This window comes from Gopherus evgoodei, unplaced genomic scaffold (assembly GCF_007399415.2).
Source record: "Gopherus evgoodei ecotype Sinaloan lineage unplaced genomic scaffold, rGopEvg1_v1.p scaffold_68_arrow_ctg1, whole genome shotgun sequence".
Classification (NCBI taxonomy): Eukaryota; Metazoa; Chordata; order Testudines; family Testudinidae; genus Gopherus; species Gopherus evgoodei.
Genome location: NW_022060089.1, coordinates 516,742 through 536,298, shown reverse-complemented (window position 1 = coordinate 536,298; position 19,557 = coordinate 516,742). Strand labels below are relative to the sequence as shown.

Genomic DNA, 19,557 nt, shown 5'->3' with positions numbered 1-19,557 from the left:
GCAACTCTTTTGTCCTGTCAGTTCTTCTTTTGTCCAAATGAGTTCACTCATCCTTAGAAGCCATGGGACGACTCCAGTTGAAGTCACTGAAAGCTTATGATTAGTGTAAACAGATCATTTATTTACGTTCCTAGATGTGGATTTAGGGTGATCTCAATGGAGCCAAGATTTCTCCCTTTAATCTATTTAACTTTTGGCTCTGAGCTGCGATAATCATGCCTTCAGGTCCTGCTACAGAAAGCACTATTGTGTTAGGGTGCTGAATGAGTCTGAAGAAGAGATCCACTGATGGCAGAAAGTGACAGCAGAATCTGACCATTGTGTGAACTCCCGTGTATGCGATTCGTGTTGTGAACTCTCTGCTAGCACAGAGATCCACTGCAGAGGTTTTGGTCGTATTACCCAGCAACACAGTGAAGTTGCTGAATTGGAAAACTTGAGCAATCCAGAGGAAAAATGATTCTATCCAAAGAGAGTTGCTGAGACAGATAGAAGGACACAGTCAGACACAAGGAACTGATCTTAAAAAAAAAAGTCTAATCTATTTCCAATACATTTATTGTTCCAATTATGCCAGGCAAATCCCTGGGTATGTCTGACAATAAAACAGTTCAAATGTCCATGCTGGTGAATTCCTGCCCAGATAGCTCTTGAACTGAACCTTGGAACCTTTCCTGAGCCCGTAGTACAAACAGTGCAGAAACAAGCGACTCACCAAAATACCACTCAGCAGAGAGGAAATCTCCTTACTCAGGGCTCTTCTTTCCTGTTGCAGTATCAGCGTATGAATCTCATGTGTCTGACACTCAGCGTGCTGGACAGTGACCTTTATGATTTCCCTCTGCAGTCCCTGTGGACTCTCAGGTTGGCAGGACTCCCAGACAATACCCTCGGCTCTGTGAGCAGTAGGAAGAGCAGAAAATAGACCCCAGAGAACTGCAGCTTGAGAGTCTCACGTGGGAGCGAAGAAATGATTCACAAATACCATGGAGTCTTGCTGATTGTGCAGACTAGAAATTGGGGATGACTTTCTTTTCTGTGCGTAATGCACTATGTGTGGGAATGCCACCACAAGTTACGTGCCGAAACCCATTTTAATTAATTGGAGCAGTGTAAGGATGCATATGCCCCATGCAGTTGTAATATCCAGTCCATTAGCCCTTGAAAAGTCACTACCACCCTGTGGAATCCAAATGATGTGATCTTGAATTGATGCAATGCAAAGTGCTTTCTTCTCCCAGCATTCTGGCATCAAAGGTATTTGCCAGTTTCCATTTGTGAGGTCTAAAGTGGCAGCTCAAATTGTTCTAATAGTTCATCAACTCTCTGCATTGGGGAAGCATCAAATTTGAATACTGTGAAATGTCAGCAATGGAGGCAGATTAGGGTTGTGCTATTCTGCATCAGAAGTAGTACAATGGAATTTGTCCACTCCTTGTGTGATTCGTTCACCAGTCCCCAGGCCAAAATGACCTGGAGTTCATCTCACATGGTATCCCACATTTTATGAGGGAATGGCCATGGAGTTTGCCTGATTTGTTGCCCGAGGGCCATTTCAGTATGATAGCATTTTAGGTAAGTGTGCCCTGCTGGGGCCAGAACTTGAAATACAGATACATAGTCAGTATCCATAACTTCACATACAAAAATGACACATGCACACAAATAGGATAATCCTTTTCACCAAATCATCAGTTTTCCAATGACACATGAGCAGACATGTCTCGTATAAACTATATTACAATTATGTCATAATTCTATAACTCTGAAGAATATGGGGTGCAGCGTCACAATGAGTGTATTAGAAGGATCCCCTCCTAGGCTTTTGGAAGATTCAAATGATAGAAGTAAAGCACATTAGAAAACATATTCCCAACTACATATACAGTATATAAAATGGAGGGGTCTAAATTAGCTGTTAGCACTCAAGAAAGAGATCTTGGAGTCATCACAGACAATTCTCTGAAAACATCTGCTTAGTGTGCAGTAGCAGTCAAAAAAGCTACCAGAATGTTAGAAACCATTAGGAAAGAGAGATAAGAAGACAAAATGTAAAAAATGTCACTATTTAATCCCCCACCACAGTGCTGGTCACCTCCTTTCCAAACAGATATATTAGAAATGGAAAAGGTCCAGAGAAGGGCAACAAAAACGTTTAGGGTTATGGAACAGCTTCCACTTGGGCAGAGATTAAAAATGTTGGGATTTTCAGACTGGAAAAGAGATGACAAATATGGGATATGATAGAGATCTATAAAATCATGAATGGTGAGGAGAGAGTGAATAGAGTCCTGTTTACTCCTTTTTATAACATAAGGTCCAGGGGTCATCCAAGGCAGCAGGTTTAAAACAAAGAAAAGCTAGTACTATATACAATACACTGTCAACCTGTGGAACTAATTGCCAAGGGATGTTTGAAGGCCAAAAATACAGTGGGGTGCAAAAATAACTAGAAATGTTCAAGGGAGATGGAGACCACCAATGGCTGTTAGCCAAGATGTTCAGGGACACAACCGCATATTATAGGTGTCCCTTGCCTCTGACTGTCAGATGCTTGGACTGGAAAATAGGAGATGGATACCTCGGTAATAGCCCTGTTCTGTTCTTTTCCTTTGAAGCACCTGCCATTGGCCCCTGTCAGGATACTGGACTAGATGGAACATTGATCTGACCCAGCACTTCTGTGTTTATGTTTTTAATTGTGTCTCCTTTTTCTTCTCTTGGTGCTGCTCCTCATAGTTGATAGGGCCCACATGCCTCACTACCTCAAGGAGTCCCTGCCATTGAACCAGAAATTTGAACTGCAATCTTGGTATTAACCATAACACTCAATCACTCATTCTGAATACTCCGAGATGGACCCCTTCGTTATAGGCCAGCGGTTCTCAAAATGGAGGTCGGGACCCCTTGAGGGGTCACAAAGTTATTACATGGGGAGTCGCGAGCTGTCAGCCTCCGCCCCAAACCCCATTTTACCTCCAGCATTTATAATAGTGTTAAATATATTTTAAAAGTGCTTTTAATTTATAAGGGGATTGCACTTAGAGGTTTGATACAAGAAAGGAGTCACCAGTACAAAAGTTTGAGAACCACTGAATATAGGCCTTCTCTTGTTCCTGTTATGCATTTAGCAAAATTCTTCTAGCAAACACTAACAAAGATCTGGGGCTATTTCTTAATTGAAGAATGTATTGGATTATCTTCATTATCTGGGGACTTTGCTCTTCCATGTTTCTCTAAGCACGTCTAGAAAACCTTGAGGCTGCTTCCCAGACATCAGTTCAATGGGAGAAACCTTCGGGTCTTGAGGCACCTTCCTGATTCAGCTTTAATTCTCCCCCCAATTAGTCCCCCCACACACACACCCTACCCCACCACCACCATTTCCAGTAAAATCACAGACAGGCCACGGGCTTCTGTAAATTTTTGTTTACTGCCCATAATATGTCCGTAATTTGACTGAAAATCTTAACTTTAGGAATGACTGATCAGCTGGTCTGCTCTTTGTTCCTGAATCCTATTGTCACCAGGACGTACCCTTTGCAGCTAGAAGTAGCAGTTTCTCACCTATGTTGTGTGGTTCACCAGTTTTTGCCTTGCTCAAATCCACACAGTAAGAACTCTCAGTAGCCTTAGTGTTAAGAACGTTACACTTCAAAGACTTTTTTGTCCTGTTAACTCATTGAGCTTCCTCTGAAAAATCTCTCCAGGCTTAGATACCAATGTAGGATGCCTTGTTTTCAGAGGCTGGTGTAGGTTGCAGGATGGCATAATGTTGTTTTCCAGTACTTCACTACAACATGTTGAGGCTCACTCCATCTAAAGCCATACAATTGTCATATTTTCAGCTTCTGTGTTTTGCTTAAATTTCCACTGCTGTCCTCAGTTCAATTTGTGTTATGTGCTTTTCTCCTTTGTCACAAAACGATCCATTTCTCAGTAAGCTGTTTCTCATTGTAAGCACGCTCCTAGAATAGTTTCAAGTTTGTTTTGGCAAAACAATGAGGAATCCTATGGCAGTGTAAACGAGTGGTGCAGGGGCTCGACCGTCTCTGGGGAGGAGAGGAGCCACGCTGGCCCACTCTACTCTGGTTGGCCCGGGAATCTAGCCCGGAAGTCCCTGCGGTACTGGTCCACCCGGCGGGCGACGGGCTCAGGCCCTCCAGCAGGGCTGAGCCGTAATGACCACGAGGTGCCGGCTCCTACGTCAGGACGGATAGCAAACACAGAGTCAGTAAGCTCAGGCCTGGGTCAGGGCTGATCAACGGTAATAGTTTTCAGGCCCAGCCCTTGGGCAGGGCGGGGCACCAAACACTGAGTCAGTAAGCTCAGGCCTTGGGGCAGGACTGAGCAACAGTAACAGTTTATCGGTCTCGTCAGGCCAGGGAGAGGGAGAGTCTGCCACCCCGGAATGAGGTGGCAAGGGGAGACGTAGGGCCTCCCACTCCACTGCGTCCCAGCCCGGGGCCCTAGCAGTGGCTGTCACTCCGCTGGTCAGTCAGTGGGGATCCTGGCCGCAACACACTGACAGCCTCCAGCAAGGCTGCAGCCAGACTGGGGTCGGCTGCCCCCGGGCTGCTTCCGTACCCCCGCTCAGGACATACCTGGGTCCTAACGTTGGCCTCAGTGGGGTCCAGGAGCATCTGCTCATCACGATCGGGGCTGGGTGGTAGGTGTGGGAGTTCCTTGGGATACTCGGGCCACGGTAGCACCGGCGGCTCCTCCAGGTAGCATCAGGCGTGGGGAAGCTCCAGCAGCTCCTCCTGGTAGCGAGGGCGGGAAGCTCTGGCAGCTCCTCTGGGTAGCGAGTGCGGGGAAGCTCCAGCAGCTCCTCCTGGTAGCGAGTGCAGGGAAGCTCCAGCAGCTCCTCCTGGTAGCGAGTGCAGGGAAGCTCCAGCAGCTCCTCCTGGTAGCGAGGGCGGGGAAGCTCTGGCAGCTCCTCCTGGTAGCGAGCGTGTTGAAGCTCTGGCCACCCTGGGTGGCTCCCCTGGGTCACCGGAGTCTCCCGGTTTTGAGCTCCTGGAGGGACGTCTGTTCCCTCTGGCTGCTGGAGCCTGACTGAGCTCTGAGGCCCGGCTTTTGTAGTTCCGGGTCGCCACATGACCCTTTGAGGAGCAGGCTCAGAGCTTCGTAGCTGCGCCCACTCTGGCCTCCGGCGGGGCTAGACCCTGTCTGGGGAAGAGGGGAGCCACGCCAGCCCACTACAGGCACCTTGAAGACTAACAAATTTATTTGCGCATAAGCTTTCACGGGCTGGAACCCACTTCGTCAAACACATGAAATGGAAACTTAATGGGCAGACATTTATACACATGCAAAGATGGGTGTGTTACTTTACATTAGTTACATTACACTAAGTACTCATTTTGAAATGTAGCCAAAAGTTCGGTGGCTTTCGGAAGTCATACTGCTGCTTTGAATAGGTCTGTGTCTCTGGATTGTAACAGTTTTGAAACAGCCTTTACCATTTCCAGAATCTTCCTTCAGAGCAGAATGAGACAAACAGAACTAATATTTTTCATTAATTTATTTAATGCTGTAGGCTTGTTAATTTTAAAAGCATTTTTTCTCAGGCGAATTACTTCTGTGGCTGTCTCCATTGTGTCTAAATACGGAAATCGGAAAGGAAGGAGTGACTCATGCTGGTTGCTGATAAATTGTCTAGTCAATTCCTTGACCAAGCTTTCATTTATGAAATATGTTCTAGAGGTCAAATATAAACTCTCAGATCTACTGCTCTAACCCTATAACAAAACAGTACAGGGAAGGGATACTGAGATAAAGTTTCTTGACATCTTAAATTCCTGCTTCCCATAAGAGGAGAGGCAATTCTTGATTTAGTCTTAAGTGGAGCACAGGATCAGCTTCAAGAGGTGAATATAGCTGGACCACTTGGCAATATTGACCATAATATAATTAAATTTAACATCCCTGTGGTGGAGAAAACTCCACAGCAGCCCAAAACTCTAGCATTTCGTTTCAGAAAGGAGAACTACACAGAAATGAGAAGGTTAGTGAAACAGAAATTAAAAAGGTACAGTCCCAAAAGTAAAATCACTGCAACCTCTGTGGAAACTTTTGAAAGACACCATCATAGACAGGACTGACTCTAGGTTTTTTTGCTGCCCCAAGTAAGCAAAAACTCCCAAAAGCACAAAAAAAAGCAAAACACCTCCAAGAGCACAACTGCCGAAGGGAAAAAAAACCCAAAAACGGAATGCCGCCCCTGAAATTGTGCCGCCCCAAGCATGTGCTTGGTTTGCCAGTGCCTAGAGCCAGTCCTGATAATAGAGGCTCAACTTAAATGTATACCCCAATTTTAAAAAAAAATAGTCATAGAACCAAGAAAGAGCTGCTGAGGTTAAACACAAAGTAAAAGAAGCAATAAGAGGGAAAAGGGCATCCTTTAAAAAGTGGAAGATAAATCCTAATGAGAAAAGAGAAAAGAGTATAATCTCTGGCAAAGAAGTGTAAAAATATAATTAGAAAGACCAAAAAAGAATCTGAAGAACAGCTAGCCAAAGACTCCAAGAGTAATAGCATTTTTTTAAAATACATCAGAAGCAGAAAGCCTGCTAATAACCAGTGAGGTCTCTGGATGATCAAGATGCTAAAGGAGCACTCAGAGACGATAAGGCCATTGCAGAGAAACTAAATGAATTCTTTGCATCGGTCCTTCACTGTTGAGGATGTGAGGGAGATTCCCATCCTGAGCCTTTCTTTTTGGTGACAGATCTGAGGAACTGTCCCAAACTGAGGTGTCAGTAGAGGAGATTTTAGAACAAATTGATAAACTAAACAGTATAAGTCTCCAGGACCAGATGGGATTCACCCAAGAGTTCTGAAGAACTCAAATGTGAAATTGCAGAACTACTAACAGTCATCTGTAAATCAACTTCTGTACCAAATGACTGGAGGACAGCTAATGTGATGCTAATTTTTAAAAAGGGCTCCAGAAGTGACCCTGGCAATTAAGTTCTTAAGCAAAATAAGCAGTCATGGGAAAGGAGAGAAGGTTCTCTCATGCATTGGTAACTGGTTAAGAGATAGGAAACAAAAGGTAGGAATAAATGGTCAGTTTTCAGAATGGAGAGGTAAATACTGGTGTCTACCGGGGTCTATACTGGGCCCTGTCCTATTTAAAATATTCATAAACTACGTGTAAAAAGGGCTAAAACAGTGAGGATGCAAATTTGCAGATGATACAAAAGTACTCAAGATAGTTAAGTCCCAGGCAGACTGCAAAGAGCTACAAAGGATCTCACAAAACTGGGTAACTGGGCACAAAAATGGCAGATAAAATTAATCTTGATAAATGCAAAGTAATGCACATTGGAAAACATAATCCTTGCTATACATATACAATGCTGGGGTCTAAATTAGCTGTTAACACTCAAGAAAGAGATCTTGGAGTCATTGTCGATAGTTCTCTGAAATCACTGTGCAGCAGCAGCCAAAAAAGTGAACACAATATTGGGAATCATCAAGAAAGGGATAGATAATAAGACAGAAAATAGCATATTTCCTCTATATAAATCCATGGTACACCCACATCTTGAATACTGTGTGCGGATGTGGTCGCCCCATCTCAAAAAAGATATATTAGAATTGGAAAAGGTTCAGAAAAGGGCAACAAAAATGATTAGGGGTATGGAACAGCTTCTGTATGAGATTAATAAAACTGGGACTTTTCATCTTGGAAAAGAGGCGACTAAGGGGGGCTGTCACAGAGGGTGAGGGATAGCTCAGTGGTTCGAGTATTGGCCTGCTCAACCCAGGGTCGTGAATTCAATCCTTGAGGGGGCTGTTCAGAGATTCAAGGCCAAAACTTGTCTGGGGATGGGTCCTGCTTTGAGCAGCGGGTTGGGTGAGATTAGATTGACTTTATGACGTCTGTTCCACCCCAGGATCCTATGATTCCACCAAAACAGTAATGAGTGGTATAGAGAAAGTAAACAAGGAAGTGTTATTGACTCCTTCTCATATCCACACTTCCCAGTCCAGCCTTCAAGGCCATATTGTCTGGTGATGTCTTCCTGCCCATGGCCCCACCTTGCTCTCCTCCCACTTCTCATTGTGCTCAGTTGCCATGTCACTTGTGGCACGGCCAGCATCCACTATCCTGTGTCTGGTCCCACAGCTCCCCTCTGTAGCTCATCCCTGGCTCCCCGCTAAAGCAGCAAGTCTCTGCAGTCTCAGCGCCCAGTTCTGGTCTGTTACAGCTCCCCACTGTGCTTTCAGCCCAGCTCTCCTTCTGGGCTCCTTCTCTCTGGCCCTTGTGTTTCTGGCTGCTGCTGCTCTGCATCCAGGTCAGCTTGAGGGTTTGCCAGAATTCTACTGCATTTATAGTCTTCAAATAAGTAAAAAGTAACCGAAGGGTAGCCCAATCTATGTCTTGAAACAAAGTTTGTTTGTTTTTTAATTCAGACATTCATCTATACATCAAAAAAACAAGCAAAAGCTTTCATAAATATATTTAAAGCTACAGTCCCAGCAGTGTTTGTCCACATTAGCAACAAATCTATGAGATAACACTGACATTCAAAGTCAAACCCCAGTACTTGGCTGTATCTTAGTTGATGGTTGGCGGGTGTTTCAAAAATAAAAGTTGGTGAATAATAGTGTTAAAATAGCCCCAAATGAGCCCAAAACTTATGTAGTGTAAAAACATCAATGACATTTAATATTATTTATTTCTAATTGAATTCAGTGATGGTAGAAAGTCACTATATTTGTGTTGAATGAGTTTGTTAAAAGATAACATTTCTTCTTGTCTGTTTTTTATCAGAAGGACAATGCGTCTGCTGCTCTTCATGCCATGCAATCATATCCGCATTGATGTAAACTCTTCACATCAGATTTTGTGTTGCTGCCTGTATGCCCTAACATGAGGAATGTTTTCAAAAAGTTCCTCTTGCATCTCGTTTGTAGGCTATTTTTTTAATTAGGTTCCTGTGAGAAAACATTCTTTCACCTGCAGTTTTGCTAAACACTAGCAATAGCAATGAAAGCACAAAGAAGCCAAGTTTCACTAAAGTCTTTGGCCACAGCCGCATCCATGAGTTCGAGACCTTCAACCCAAAACTGCTCTACTTGGCTATTCTGAGTATGAGGCCAGTGAGCCATAGGCAAAATTCTTCACCACCATACAATGAGAGGAATAAGATAGCAGCCAATCTAGGATGTCAAAGACTTAGTATTTCCAGTGACTCAGTCGCTTGAACATTTGGTAGTGATCTCTATATCATCTGTTTCGCAAAATGAATGCTGACACCTACTATTCACATCTTGGACAATGGGAATGGTTTGTGTAGTTTTAAAGTTTCAGCTGAAAGTGAATCCAAAATCAATTGTGCCAAGTGTTAAGATATTGGACTCTCAGGCAATGTTATAGTTTAATACAGCAGTCCCCTGAACAGATTTTTGAAAAAACCCCAGCAGGGGCAACTTAAGGATTTCACTCCGGGCAGTGTCAGGAATCAATCAATGGGAACACAGCAATTTTGTCTTGTCTAACAGTGTAGCTGATTAGACTGAAGCACACACAGACATAAGCAATTGGTTTAGAACAGTCTGGAACTGTACTGAGTAATTAATAGCAGATTTGCAATGGCCAGTTGCTCAGCTGCTGGGGCAAAAGGGTGTGAGGGAAAAGGTCTCTCAGATGGCTTCAAAGGACTGCTCCAAAGTGCACTGTATTAGCTAATCTTTTATAACTTTTACAAAACCCATAGTGACCCCACTGGACCATCACTATTCCTAACTTACAATAAACTTCTAACATCACAGGCATCTAACATCTCAAGGTTTTTATATTTGTATTCTTCAATTCTCATTTATTTACTTGTCTGTCCACTCCCCCCATTCTGAGGAGCAGAAACTGCCAGCAAGATTTTAACCTTGCATCTAAAAGCCTGCCTGCTTTCCAATTAACCCTAAACTATGTGGTGTTCTACTATGTTAACTCATAGTGGTTGAGTGCATACCCTCGTTGCAATTGGCTTCATCTCAATGTGGGGTAAACACCCTCAAATCCAGAGTATACATTCCAGTTCTCAAAAACACAATTTCACACTTTCAGCATAATCTCTAGTAGAATGTCCTCAATTCCTGCAGCAGTCTTCTTGTATGAGCACTTCCATTAGAAACATTTGGTTTATCCTCCCGGCTTTCTGATGGATTGGATGTAGAAATATCAGGTACATTTTGTTCACCAGATCACTGTACATATGATTTAAAAGTTTACCATTGTACTTGTGTTCTTTGTCTTTGGCTATCAGAAAACAAAGCTTCAATTCATCAAACTCATTAAGAACCCTGTTCACACAGGCTCTAATCAAATGCCACCTTGTTTCAGAAAGTTGCAATATCTTCTGATAGTCTAGAAGTCAAAGCAATGGTGACTCCAAGAGAACAGGTGATGGTCCGAGAGAGGAAAGTGAGCAGCAGAGAGAGCTGTGCTTGGTGATGGAGTGATAAGATGTTAGACTTAAGGAGCTTCTCATACTTTCAACTTCCACAATGCTAAGCTGAGCCAAGCTGGGACAGAGTACCCTTGATTAACTGGGACGTAGTCTTTCCCCCCTTTTCTCATACATGTTTAAAGTCAGTGGCCCCAGGCAATCACCTTCTGCAGCTGTATTTTCCCACTTTGTCATGAAGTTCTTTGGTGTTGGCCCCATAAATGATAGGGTGAGCATGGGGGGGCAACAAATAGAGGTTGGCCAACAGGATGTGAATGTGGGGAGCAATGCCCTGACCATAACAATGTGTCAGAGAGGAGAAGACAAAGGGAAGATAAAATATCAACATCACAAAAATGTGGGCTGTGCAGGTGTTGAGGGCTTTCTGGTGGGTTTTCTTTGAGGATATTCTGAAGAGGGCCCTGATTATCAAGACATAGGACAGTGCAATGAGTGTCAGGTCTAACCCAGTTCATACAAGCACTACCATTAAGACATACATCCTGTTTACTGTGGTGTCCCCACAAGAAATCGTTGCAACAGGTATGTGATTGCAGTACCTGTTTGGGATATTGTGGTTGGCACAGAATGGCTGCCTGCTCAGGAGCAGAGGCAGGGGCAGAACAATGAGAACAGCTCTTACCAAACCCACTAAACCTAGCTGAGCTATCCATGTGTTGGTGAGGATGGTGGTGTATCTCAGAGGGTTACATATGGCAACGTAGCGATCGAAGGCCATTGTCACGAGGAGGGCTGACTGTATAGCAAAAACCGTTGTAGAAGAACATCTGGGTAGGCAGCCACCCACAGTAATTCTGGTCAAATTGAAACCAAAATATACACAGTGTCTTTGGCACAACGGAGGTCGACATGTCGACGTCTGTAAGCGCCAGCATGCAGAGCAGCAGATACATCGGCTTGTGCAGGGTCTGATCTTTGCCTACAACAAACAGAACCATGAAATTTCCCAATAGGCTGATAATGTAGAACATAGAGAAAAGAATGGAAATCAGGACATGGGCAGCTTCCAGGCCAGGGATGCCTGTTAGGAAGAATGTTGAAGGGTCAAAGGGGGAGAGATTGAAAGCTGCCATGACATGGTCGATGGTTCATAGGAATCAGAAATGCTCAAGGTGCCTATGAAGGGAGAGAAACACAGAGAGGGGTGTCATAAACAGATGGTTAGGGTTATGTCTCTTTTACCTGTAAAGGGTTAAGAAGCTCAGTGAATCCGGCTGACACCTGACCAAAGAAACCAATGGGGGGACAAGATACTTTCAAATCTTGGTGGACGGAACTGTTTGTTTTGTTCATTGTTCGCGTCTTGGTGCTAAGAGGGACCATAACGTACACCCCAGTGTTCCCAATCTTTCTGAATCAGTCTTTCATGTTTCAAAATTGTAAGTATAGCCAGGCAAGGTGGATTAGTCTTATGTTGTTTTCTCAACTGGTAAATGTGTCTTTTGCTGGAAGGATTTTTACCTCTGTTTGCTGTAACTTTGAATCTCAGGCTAGGGGGCGGGGAGTCCCTCTAGTCTATATGAATCTGAGTATCCTGTAAAGCATTTTCCATCCTGATTTAGAGAGATAATTTTTACCTTTTCTTTCTTTAATTAAAAGCTTTCTTTTAAGATCTGATTGATTTTTTCCTTGTTTAGAATCCAAGGCTTGAGTCTAAACTCACCAGGGACTGGTGGGGGGAAAAGGAAGGGAGAGGGTTAATTCCTCTTTGTTTTAAGATCCAAGGAGTTTGGATCTGTGAAGCTTCCCAAGGCAACCCAAGGAGGGGAGAATCTGGGGGGAAAAGGAGGGGATGGTTAAATTGTCCTTGTTAAGACCCAAGGGGTTTGGGTCTTGGGCACCCCAGGGAAGGTTTTGAGGGAACAGAAGTGTGCCAGACACAGACTTCTGGCTGGTGGCAGTGTTACCAAATCTAAGCTAGGAATTCAGCTTAGAAGGGTCCATGCAGGTCCCCCACATTTTTACTCTAAAGTTCAAAGCGGAGAAAAAACCTTGACAAGGGGGATTACACACTTTGTAACAAATAGGGTACAGTAATATCTTATAGTTATTTAAAATCCAGAAGGTGGAGTGAGCAGTGACATGCAACATTTACTCCTCAGACATATTAAAAAGTTGTAATTAAACTAAGAACTCAGGACAGAGAATTGGGCATCATGGTACACAGTGCTGTGAAACCCTACTCAAAGTGCAAGCACAGACAGGAGGAGTGGGATGGAGAATCCTCAGAAAATACAATGCCATGAGGTCACTGAGTCAATGTTTCTTCTCCATCCTCTAAACTCTTCTGGGTAGTACTGGGTACCCCTGTCACAGGATACTGCAGAACTAGAGGGAATCAGTTATTGTTCTGGGCTATGACTTTGTGCTCAGAGGAAGGCACATGAGGGTTACAAGGGTTTTTGTTTTTAGGGCTACAGGCCTGCACCTCTGTTACTTTTCCTGTGTCTTTTGGTGAGACAATTTCTTGCAGGCACCCAGCTTGGTCTGAGACATAAGTTACAAGTGGTTAATTGAGAAGAGACATTCAGCTGCTAACCCTTCTCATGCCTGAATATCGATGAAGTTTGCTGATGACAGAAAAAAATGGGGAATCGTAAATAATGATGGTCACTGATTCAGAGAAATCTGAACTGTTTTGTAACTGGTCAAAGTAAAAAAATACATGTTCTACTATGACCAGCTATACAACTAGGAACAAAGAGTGTAGGTGATCCTTACTTGATGGGGGACTATTGTGGGAAGCATAGTGATTCTGAAGGGATAATAATCTAAACGTGAGCTCCCAATGCAACCCTGAGGCCTAAACAGCCAATGAGATCCTGGGATGCTAACCAGGAGAATCTCAAGGAGAGGCAACACAGTTATTTTACCTCTGTATTTGGCACTGGTGCAACTGCTGCTGGAATCCTGTATCCAGTTCTGGTGTCCAGGTTTAAAGACGGATGTTGATACACTGACGAGAATTCAGGGAAGAATCAGAAGAATGCGTAAGAGATTAACAAACCTGCCTTACAGTGATAGACTCAAAGATCTCAATCTATTTAGTGTAACAAAGATTGTCAAATGGTGACTTGATAACAGTCTGTAAGTACCTGCATGGGGAACAAATATTTAACAGTCCTTTCAGCCTAACATACAGAGGTGTAACATGATCCAATGTCTGGAAGCTGAAGTTAAAGAAATTCTGACTCGAAATAAAGTATACGTTTTTAAATAGTGAGAGTAATTAATCATTGGAACAATTTACCAAGGGTCTTGGAGGATTCTTCATTATTGAGAAAGTTCAAATCAAGGTTGGATGTTTCCATAAAAGATCTGCCTTAGGAATAACTTTGCGGGTATGTTCTACAAGCCTGTGTTATACAGACAAAAGAATCACAACGGTCCCTTCTGGCCCTGAAATCTCCAGACATATCTCCAGGAGTCAGCTGGAGGCATTTTTTTTTTCTATTCGTGACCATTTTGAATTTAGGCTGAAAGGGAGAAATTCTCATGCGACTATGGTGCCTTTGAAGCATTACACTACGTGTGTGTTTCACAAGTCTGAGGGTCCTGTGAGGCACTGCATGGATGAATGTTTTAGGTGAAAAAAAATAATGACTTGAGCCATCAAATTTTTGCATTGAGGAATAAGTGTACAATCTTTGCCATTATTGAGTGACAGAGCTGGCTGGCAAATGGTACCAGAGCATCTGTTCTTTACCGCCTCTGTCCCAGTGGCGCGCTCCTTCAGTCTGCTACCAGGGATTCCTGCACATGGCAGCTGTAACTTCTCTAGATCCCATATTTCCCAGAGTTGCTGCTCTTGTTATATAATGTGTAAGCCTTGCAGCTTCCAAGTTGTTCCTGTGTAGCAGTTCTTGAGCAACCCTGCAGAGTGTATGTGTGTCACAGAGAAGCTGCCCAGGTGCCTGCCTTGGCATTTACCACTCGTGAGATTTCTCACCCATGAGACACAGTCACCGATTACCCCCCAGCCAAGGGAGCAGGTGTGATGGGAGGCACCTCACCCCTGCAGAGGAAGAGCTGTGGGGAGTGCGAGGAGGCTTGGAGGTTTGCGAGCCAGGGATGATGGGGGACCATGGAGAAGACACTGGACACCAGTGTGCTGTTGGAATCAGGGCAGCCAATGGGGAATTGAATCAACTGATGAGCAAAGATCAAGTATTTACTGGCGAATTTACATTATTAATATTCACAACAACCACCACTGGAAATACAACTGAGTAAAGGTTGTGACACCGACACTGCAGTTCTGTGGTTTGGCAGGACAAATTGAATCTGACACCCCTGGCCCCCCAAACACACTCTGCGCCAAGGAAGGTCCCTCCCTGCTCACATAACCCTCAGTGCTCCACGTCTGCCCATGTGCACCCCGCTCCAGGCCCCAGAACCACAGTGCTAGCTTGGTGGTGGGGGAGAGGCACACAATGTTTATTGAATATTGAATAGCGCTCACCTATGCATTTCTGCTCTGATGTCTCTACAGTCACCATCTCGTTACCACTGCATGGGTTGCCATTCACAGTCTACAAATAGTTTTTTTCATTGTATCTGCATCTTTCTTGATTGTAATCATTACCTCAGCTTTTCGTTTCCTGTTTAGCACAAATGACATCTAGATACTGGTGATATTTTATTTCCTTCCAAGTTTCCTGAAATATCAAAAGCATCTGAAAAACCACTAAGTTGCAAGACATTTGTCACATGTTTGTATTTTAACAGCTTGAAAGCTTGAACTCTTTGAATCTCAAATTCTACTGTCATTAAAGAAAATAATCTGCCCTCCCCCAATACTTCCCACAACTGTGAACATTAAAAATTATACAAATACAAAAAAGCTAAAAGATAAACCCTCGATATTACCCATCAATTATAAAAACTGAATTCTCCAAGCCTATTTATAGGCCACTAGAGCATTGGGAGTGGGGGAGGATGGAAAGGGCAGAGCCTATCCTCACTACAGTTACCTCCCAGTTTAAGGGCCTGAAACCTGTAAGTCACACTCACACATTGTCCTCACACTAACAGCAGGAACCCCAGAGACTTCCAGAAGACAAGGAGGTTGCAGGATATGGGATTAAATCAGAGATAGGTGTAAAATAAAAGTTTCCCTCCTTTTTGATGCAATACAGACGTGCACACTTGTCCCACAGGATTGCCAAGGCCTTGCCCCAGCAGTGTCAGTTAAGTTAAGTACAAGTGGTGGAAACAGAAACTGTTACAAACAGAAAGCCTGAGGGGGAGTATAGACCTCCTCAAATGGGCATAGAGATTGAAAGAAATGGAGATGGGTTTTCCACAGGTTGACTGTGCATTGTGGGAAGAAATACTTCCTTTTGTTTGTTTTAAACTGCTGCTCATTAATCTCATTTGGTGACCCCCCTAGTTCTTGTGCTATGAGAGGGCATAAATAACACTTCCTTATTTACTTTCTTCACACTAGCATGATTTTATAGACCTCTGTCATATTTCCCTTTAGTCGTCTCTTTTCCAAAGTGAAAAGTCCCAATCTTATCAATCTCTCCTTATATGGCAGCTGTTCCACACCCCAAATCATTTATTGCCCTTTTCTGAACCTTTTCCAATTCCAATATATCTATTTGGACATGAATGACTGGATCTGCACGCAATATTCAAGGCATGGGCATACGATGGGTTTACATAGAGTAAATATGATATTTTCTGTTCATTATTTATCCCTTTCTTAATGATTCACAACATACTATTCACTTTTATGACTGCTGCTGCACATTGAGTGGATGTTTTCACAGAACTATCTACAGTGACTCCAAAATCTCTTTCTTGAGTTTTAACACCATATTTAGACCCTATCATGTTATATGTAGAGTTGAGGTTATGTTTTCAAATGTGCATTACTTTGCATTTCTCAACACTGAATTTCATCTGCCACTTTATTGCCCTGTCACTCAATTTTATGGGATCCCTTTGTAAATCTTTGCAGTTTGCTTTGGACTTAACTATCTTGAGTAGTTTTGTATCATCTCCAAACTTTGCCATCTCACAGTTTCCCCTTTGTCTTGATCATTTATGAATATGTTGAATAGTATCCTTCCTAGCTCACTAACTGGTCTTGGCACTGTATTACTTTTTAATTTATGCATTTGCTCCAAAATCTCTTCTAATGACCCCTAATCTGAGACAGTTCCTGAGCTTTTCACCTAAAAAGAATGGCTCAGATTTGGGAATCTCCCTCTTATCCTCAGCCATGAAGACTGATGCACAGAATTAATTTAGTTTCTCTGCCCATGAAGTCATTGTCTTTAAGTGCTCCTTTACCATCTCAATCATGCAGTGGCTTCACTTGCTGTTTAGCAGGTTTCCTGCTTCGGATATACTTGAAACAATACTTGCTGTTACTTTTGGACTCTTTGGCCAGCTGTTCTTCAAATTCTTTTTTGGCTTTCCTAACTCTATTTTTACACTTTGTTTGCCAGAGTTCATGCTCTTTTCTATTTTCCTCAATTGAATTTAACTTTCCGTTTTTTAAAAGATGCCTTTTGCCTCTTCGTTTCCTTGTTGTTTAGTTACAGTGGAAGAATACTCACAAGATACTGGGAGTGGCAACCAACTGCTACAGAGGGACAAGAGAACCCACAGCCTAGTGGCAAAACCCTTCTTCCCAGCATCTACCCTCCCATTGGATCCATGTCCCCCCACTGAGTCTGATCTTCAAGTGTCTTTGATCAGGTGATGTTTCCTGCATGGCGATTGCACCTTACTCTCCACGGTTGTGCATCACACTTAGCTGATTGTTACTTGTGGCATGGCTGGCATCCACTGTCCTGGCTATGTCCCTGCAACACCCCACTGTATCTCAGCCTTGGCTCCCCATTGTCACAGATGGTTTGTGCTGCCCCATCTCCTGGCTCTGGTCGGATCCAGCTCCAGATCCATGACTCGCCTCAGCACTGTTGCACTGCCTCTGGCCCAGCTTGAGGTCCTGAGAATTGCATTAATAGCTCCAAATCACTTAAAAACTAACATAAAGGTAGCCCAATCTATTTCCTGAAACTTTTTTTATTCACACGTTGGCCTACACATAAAATAACAAATGAAAGCTTTCATTAGATACCTAGTACAGATTTTATACTTAAAAAAAAACGGAAAACCTACAAGCCCTATCAGGAGTTTATCCACATTAGCAACACACCTCTAAAGTGACAATCAAATTCCAAATCAAACACCAGTACAGATACTTGAATCCTGATTGAGTGCTGCAGATGTTTCATGCAAAAAAAATGACAATGGAGGCATTAAATATAGCCCCAAATTATTCCCAAATTTACATGCTGAGAAAACAGTAATATTATCATATTAATTATTTCTAATTGCATTCCATGGTGCAAGTCAATGTCCACATTTTGTATTGAATTAGTTTGTTACTGTTAGTCTTTGGTTTATTCCTGAAGTATTGGACATAGAAAAATCAGGTAAATTTTCCCACAACACTGAGCTCAACCAAACTCGGAAAAGCACCCTTGATTAAAGAGGGGATATACTTTCTCCTTCTTGTCACACAGGTTTCAATCAGTGACCTCCTGTGATCACTTTCTGGAGATGTATTTGCCCACTTTGTCACGAAGCTCTTTGGTTCTGACTCCATAAATGATAGGGTTGAGCAGGGGAGGGATAAGGAGATACAGGTCAGCCAAGATGATGTGAATGTAGGGAGCGAAGCCCTGACCAAGCCGGCTTGTCAGGTTGGAAAAGAGGCCAGGAGTATAATACGTTAGCATCACACAGATGTGGACTGTGCAGGTGTTGAGGGCTTTTTGGTGGGCTTTCTTGGAGGAAAGTCTGAGAACAGCCTTGATTATCAGACCATAGGACAGGGCAATGAGCGTCAAGTCTGACGTGATGACTACGAAGAATAGCACCAAGCCGTATGTCCTGTTCACTGTAATATCCCCACACGACATCTTCACCACAGCCATGTGCTCACATTGCGTGTGGGGGATAATGCGATTGGCACAGAATAGCTGCCGGCTCAGGAGCAGAGGCAGGGGCATAATGAAGAGAACAGCTCTTATCAAACCTACTAGCCCTAGCTTAGCTATTTTTGTGTTAGTGAGGATGATAGTGTATCTCAGAGGCTTGCAAATGGCAACATAACGATCAAAGGCCATTGTCACTAGCACGGCAGAGTGCATAAGAGAAACAGCATGAAGGAAGAACATCTGAGTGAGGCAGCCCCCCACAGTAATGCCTTTCAAATTGAACCAAAATATACACAATATCTTTGGCATAATGAAGGTAGGTGTGGCAATGTCTGTGAGTGCGAGCATGCAGAGCGGCAGGTACATTGGATTGCGGAGAGTCTGCTCTTTGTATACAACAAACAGAACTGTGAAATTTCCCAACAGGCTGATAATGTAGAATGTAGAGAAAGGGATGGAAATCCAGACGTGGGCAACTTCCAGGCCTGGGATGCCTATTAGGATGAATGTTGAAGGGTGGGAAGAGGTGATGTTGAAAGCTGCCATGAGGTGGTCAATGCATCGATTGGGCTCAGAAATGCTCCAGGTGCCTATGAAGGGAGAGAAGCATAGCGAAGAGCGGTTATAGAAAATAGTATGATAAATATTGTATAGTTAACAATCTAGAACTGGAAGTGATCAGTGCAGTGCCAACATTTACAGGTGGCACCATATTATTTAGCTCAGGGTCAAGTCCAGAGAAGTCTTCTAAGGGAACTGAAAGAGCGAGGTTCTGATTTAACTATATGAACTCAGGACAAGGACCTGGGTGTCATGGTACACAGCTCTGTGAACCCCTTTTCATAGAGCAAGCAGAAAGAAACTAAGCAAAACATTGGGATCCAGGAGAAGTGGGATGGGAAATCATACAGAAAATACAATGCCATGAGATCAATCATTCAATGTTTCATCGTATCTGGTCTCCTCGGTGTAGTATTGTGCACCCTTCTCACACAGGATATTGCAGACTAGAGGGGTTATGTCCAGGGCAAGGAGAATGATCAAGGGCCTGGGGAAACTCTCATACAGAGAGAGGTTGAAAAGACTGGGATTGTTATGTTACAGAGGAG

At 43.4% G+C, this 19,557-nt stretch overlaps 1 protein-coding gene across 1 annotated transcript; it reads right to left on the bottom strand.

The window, feature by feature from the left end:
- Positions 1 to 18,055: 18,055 nt before the first annotated feature.
- LOC115643718 (olfactory receptor 52E2-like) lies at positions 18,056 to 18,994 on the bottom strand. The gene has a single exon (XM_030547718.1). It carries the CDS (start codon positions 18,992 to 18,994, stop codon positions 18,056 to 18,058), a length of 939 nt encoding a protein of 312 aa, XP_030403578.1.
- Between the last annotated feature and the right edge of the window lie 563 nt (positions 18,995 to 19,557).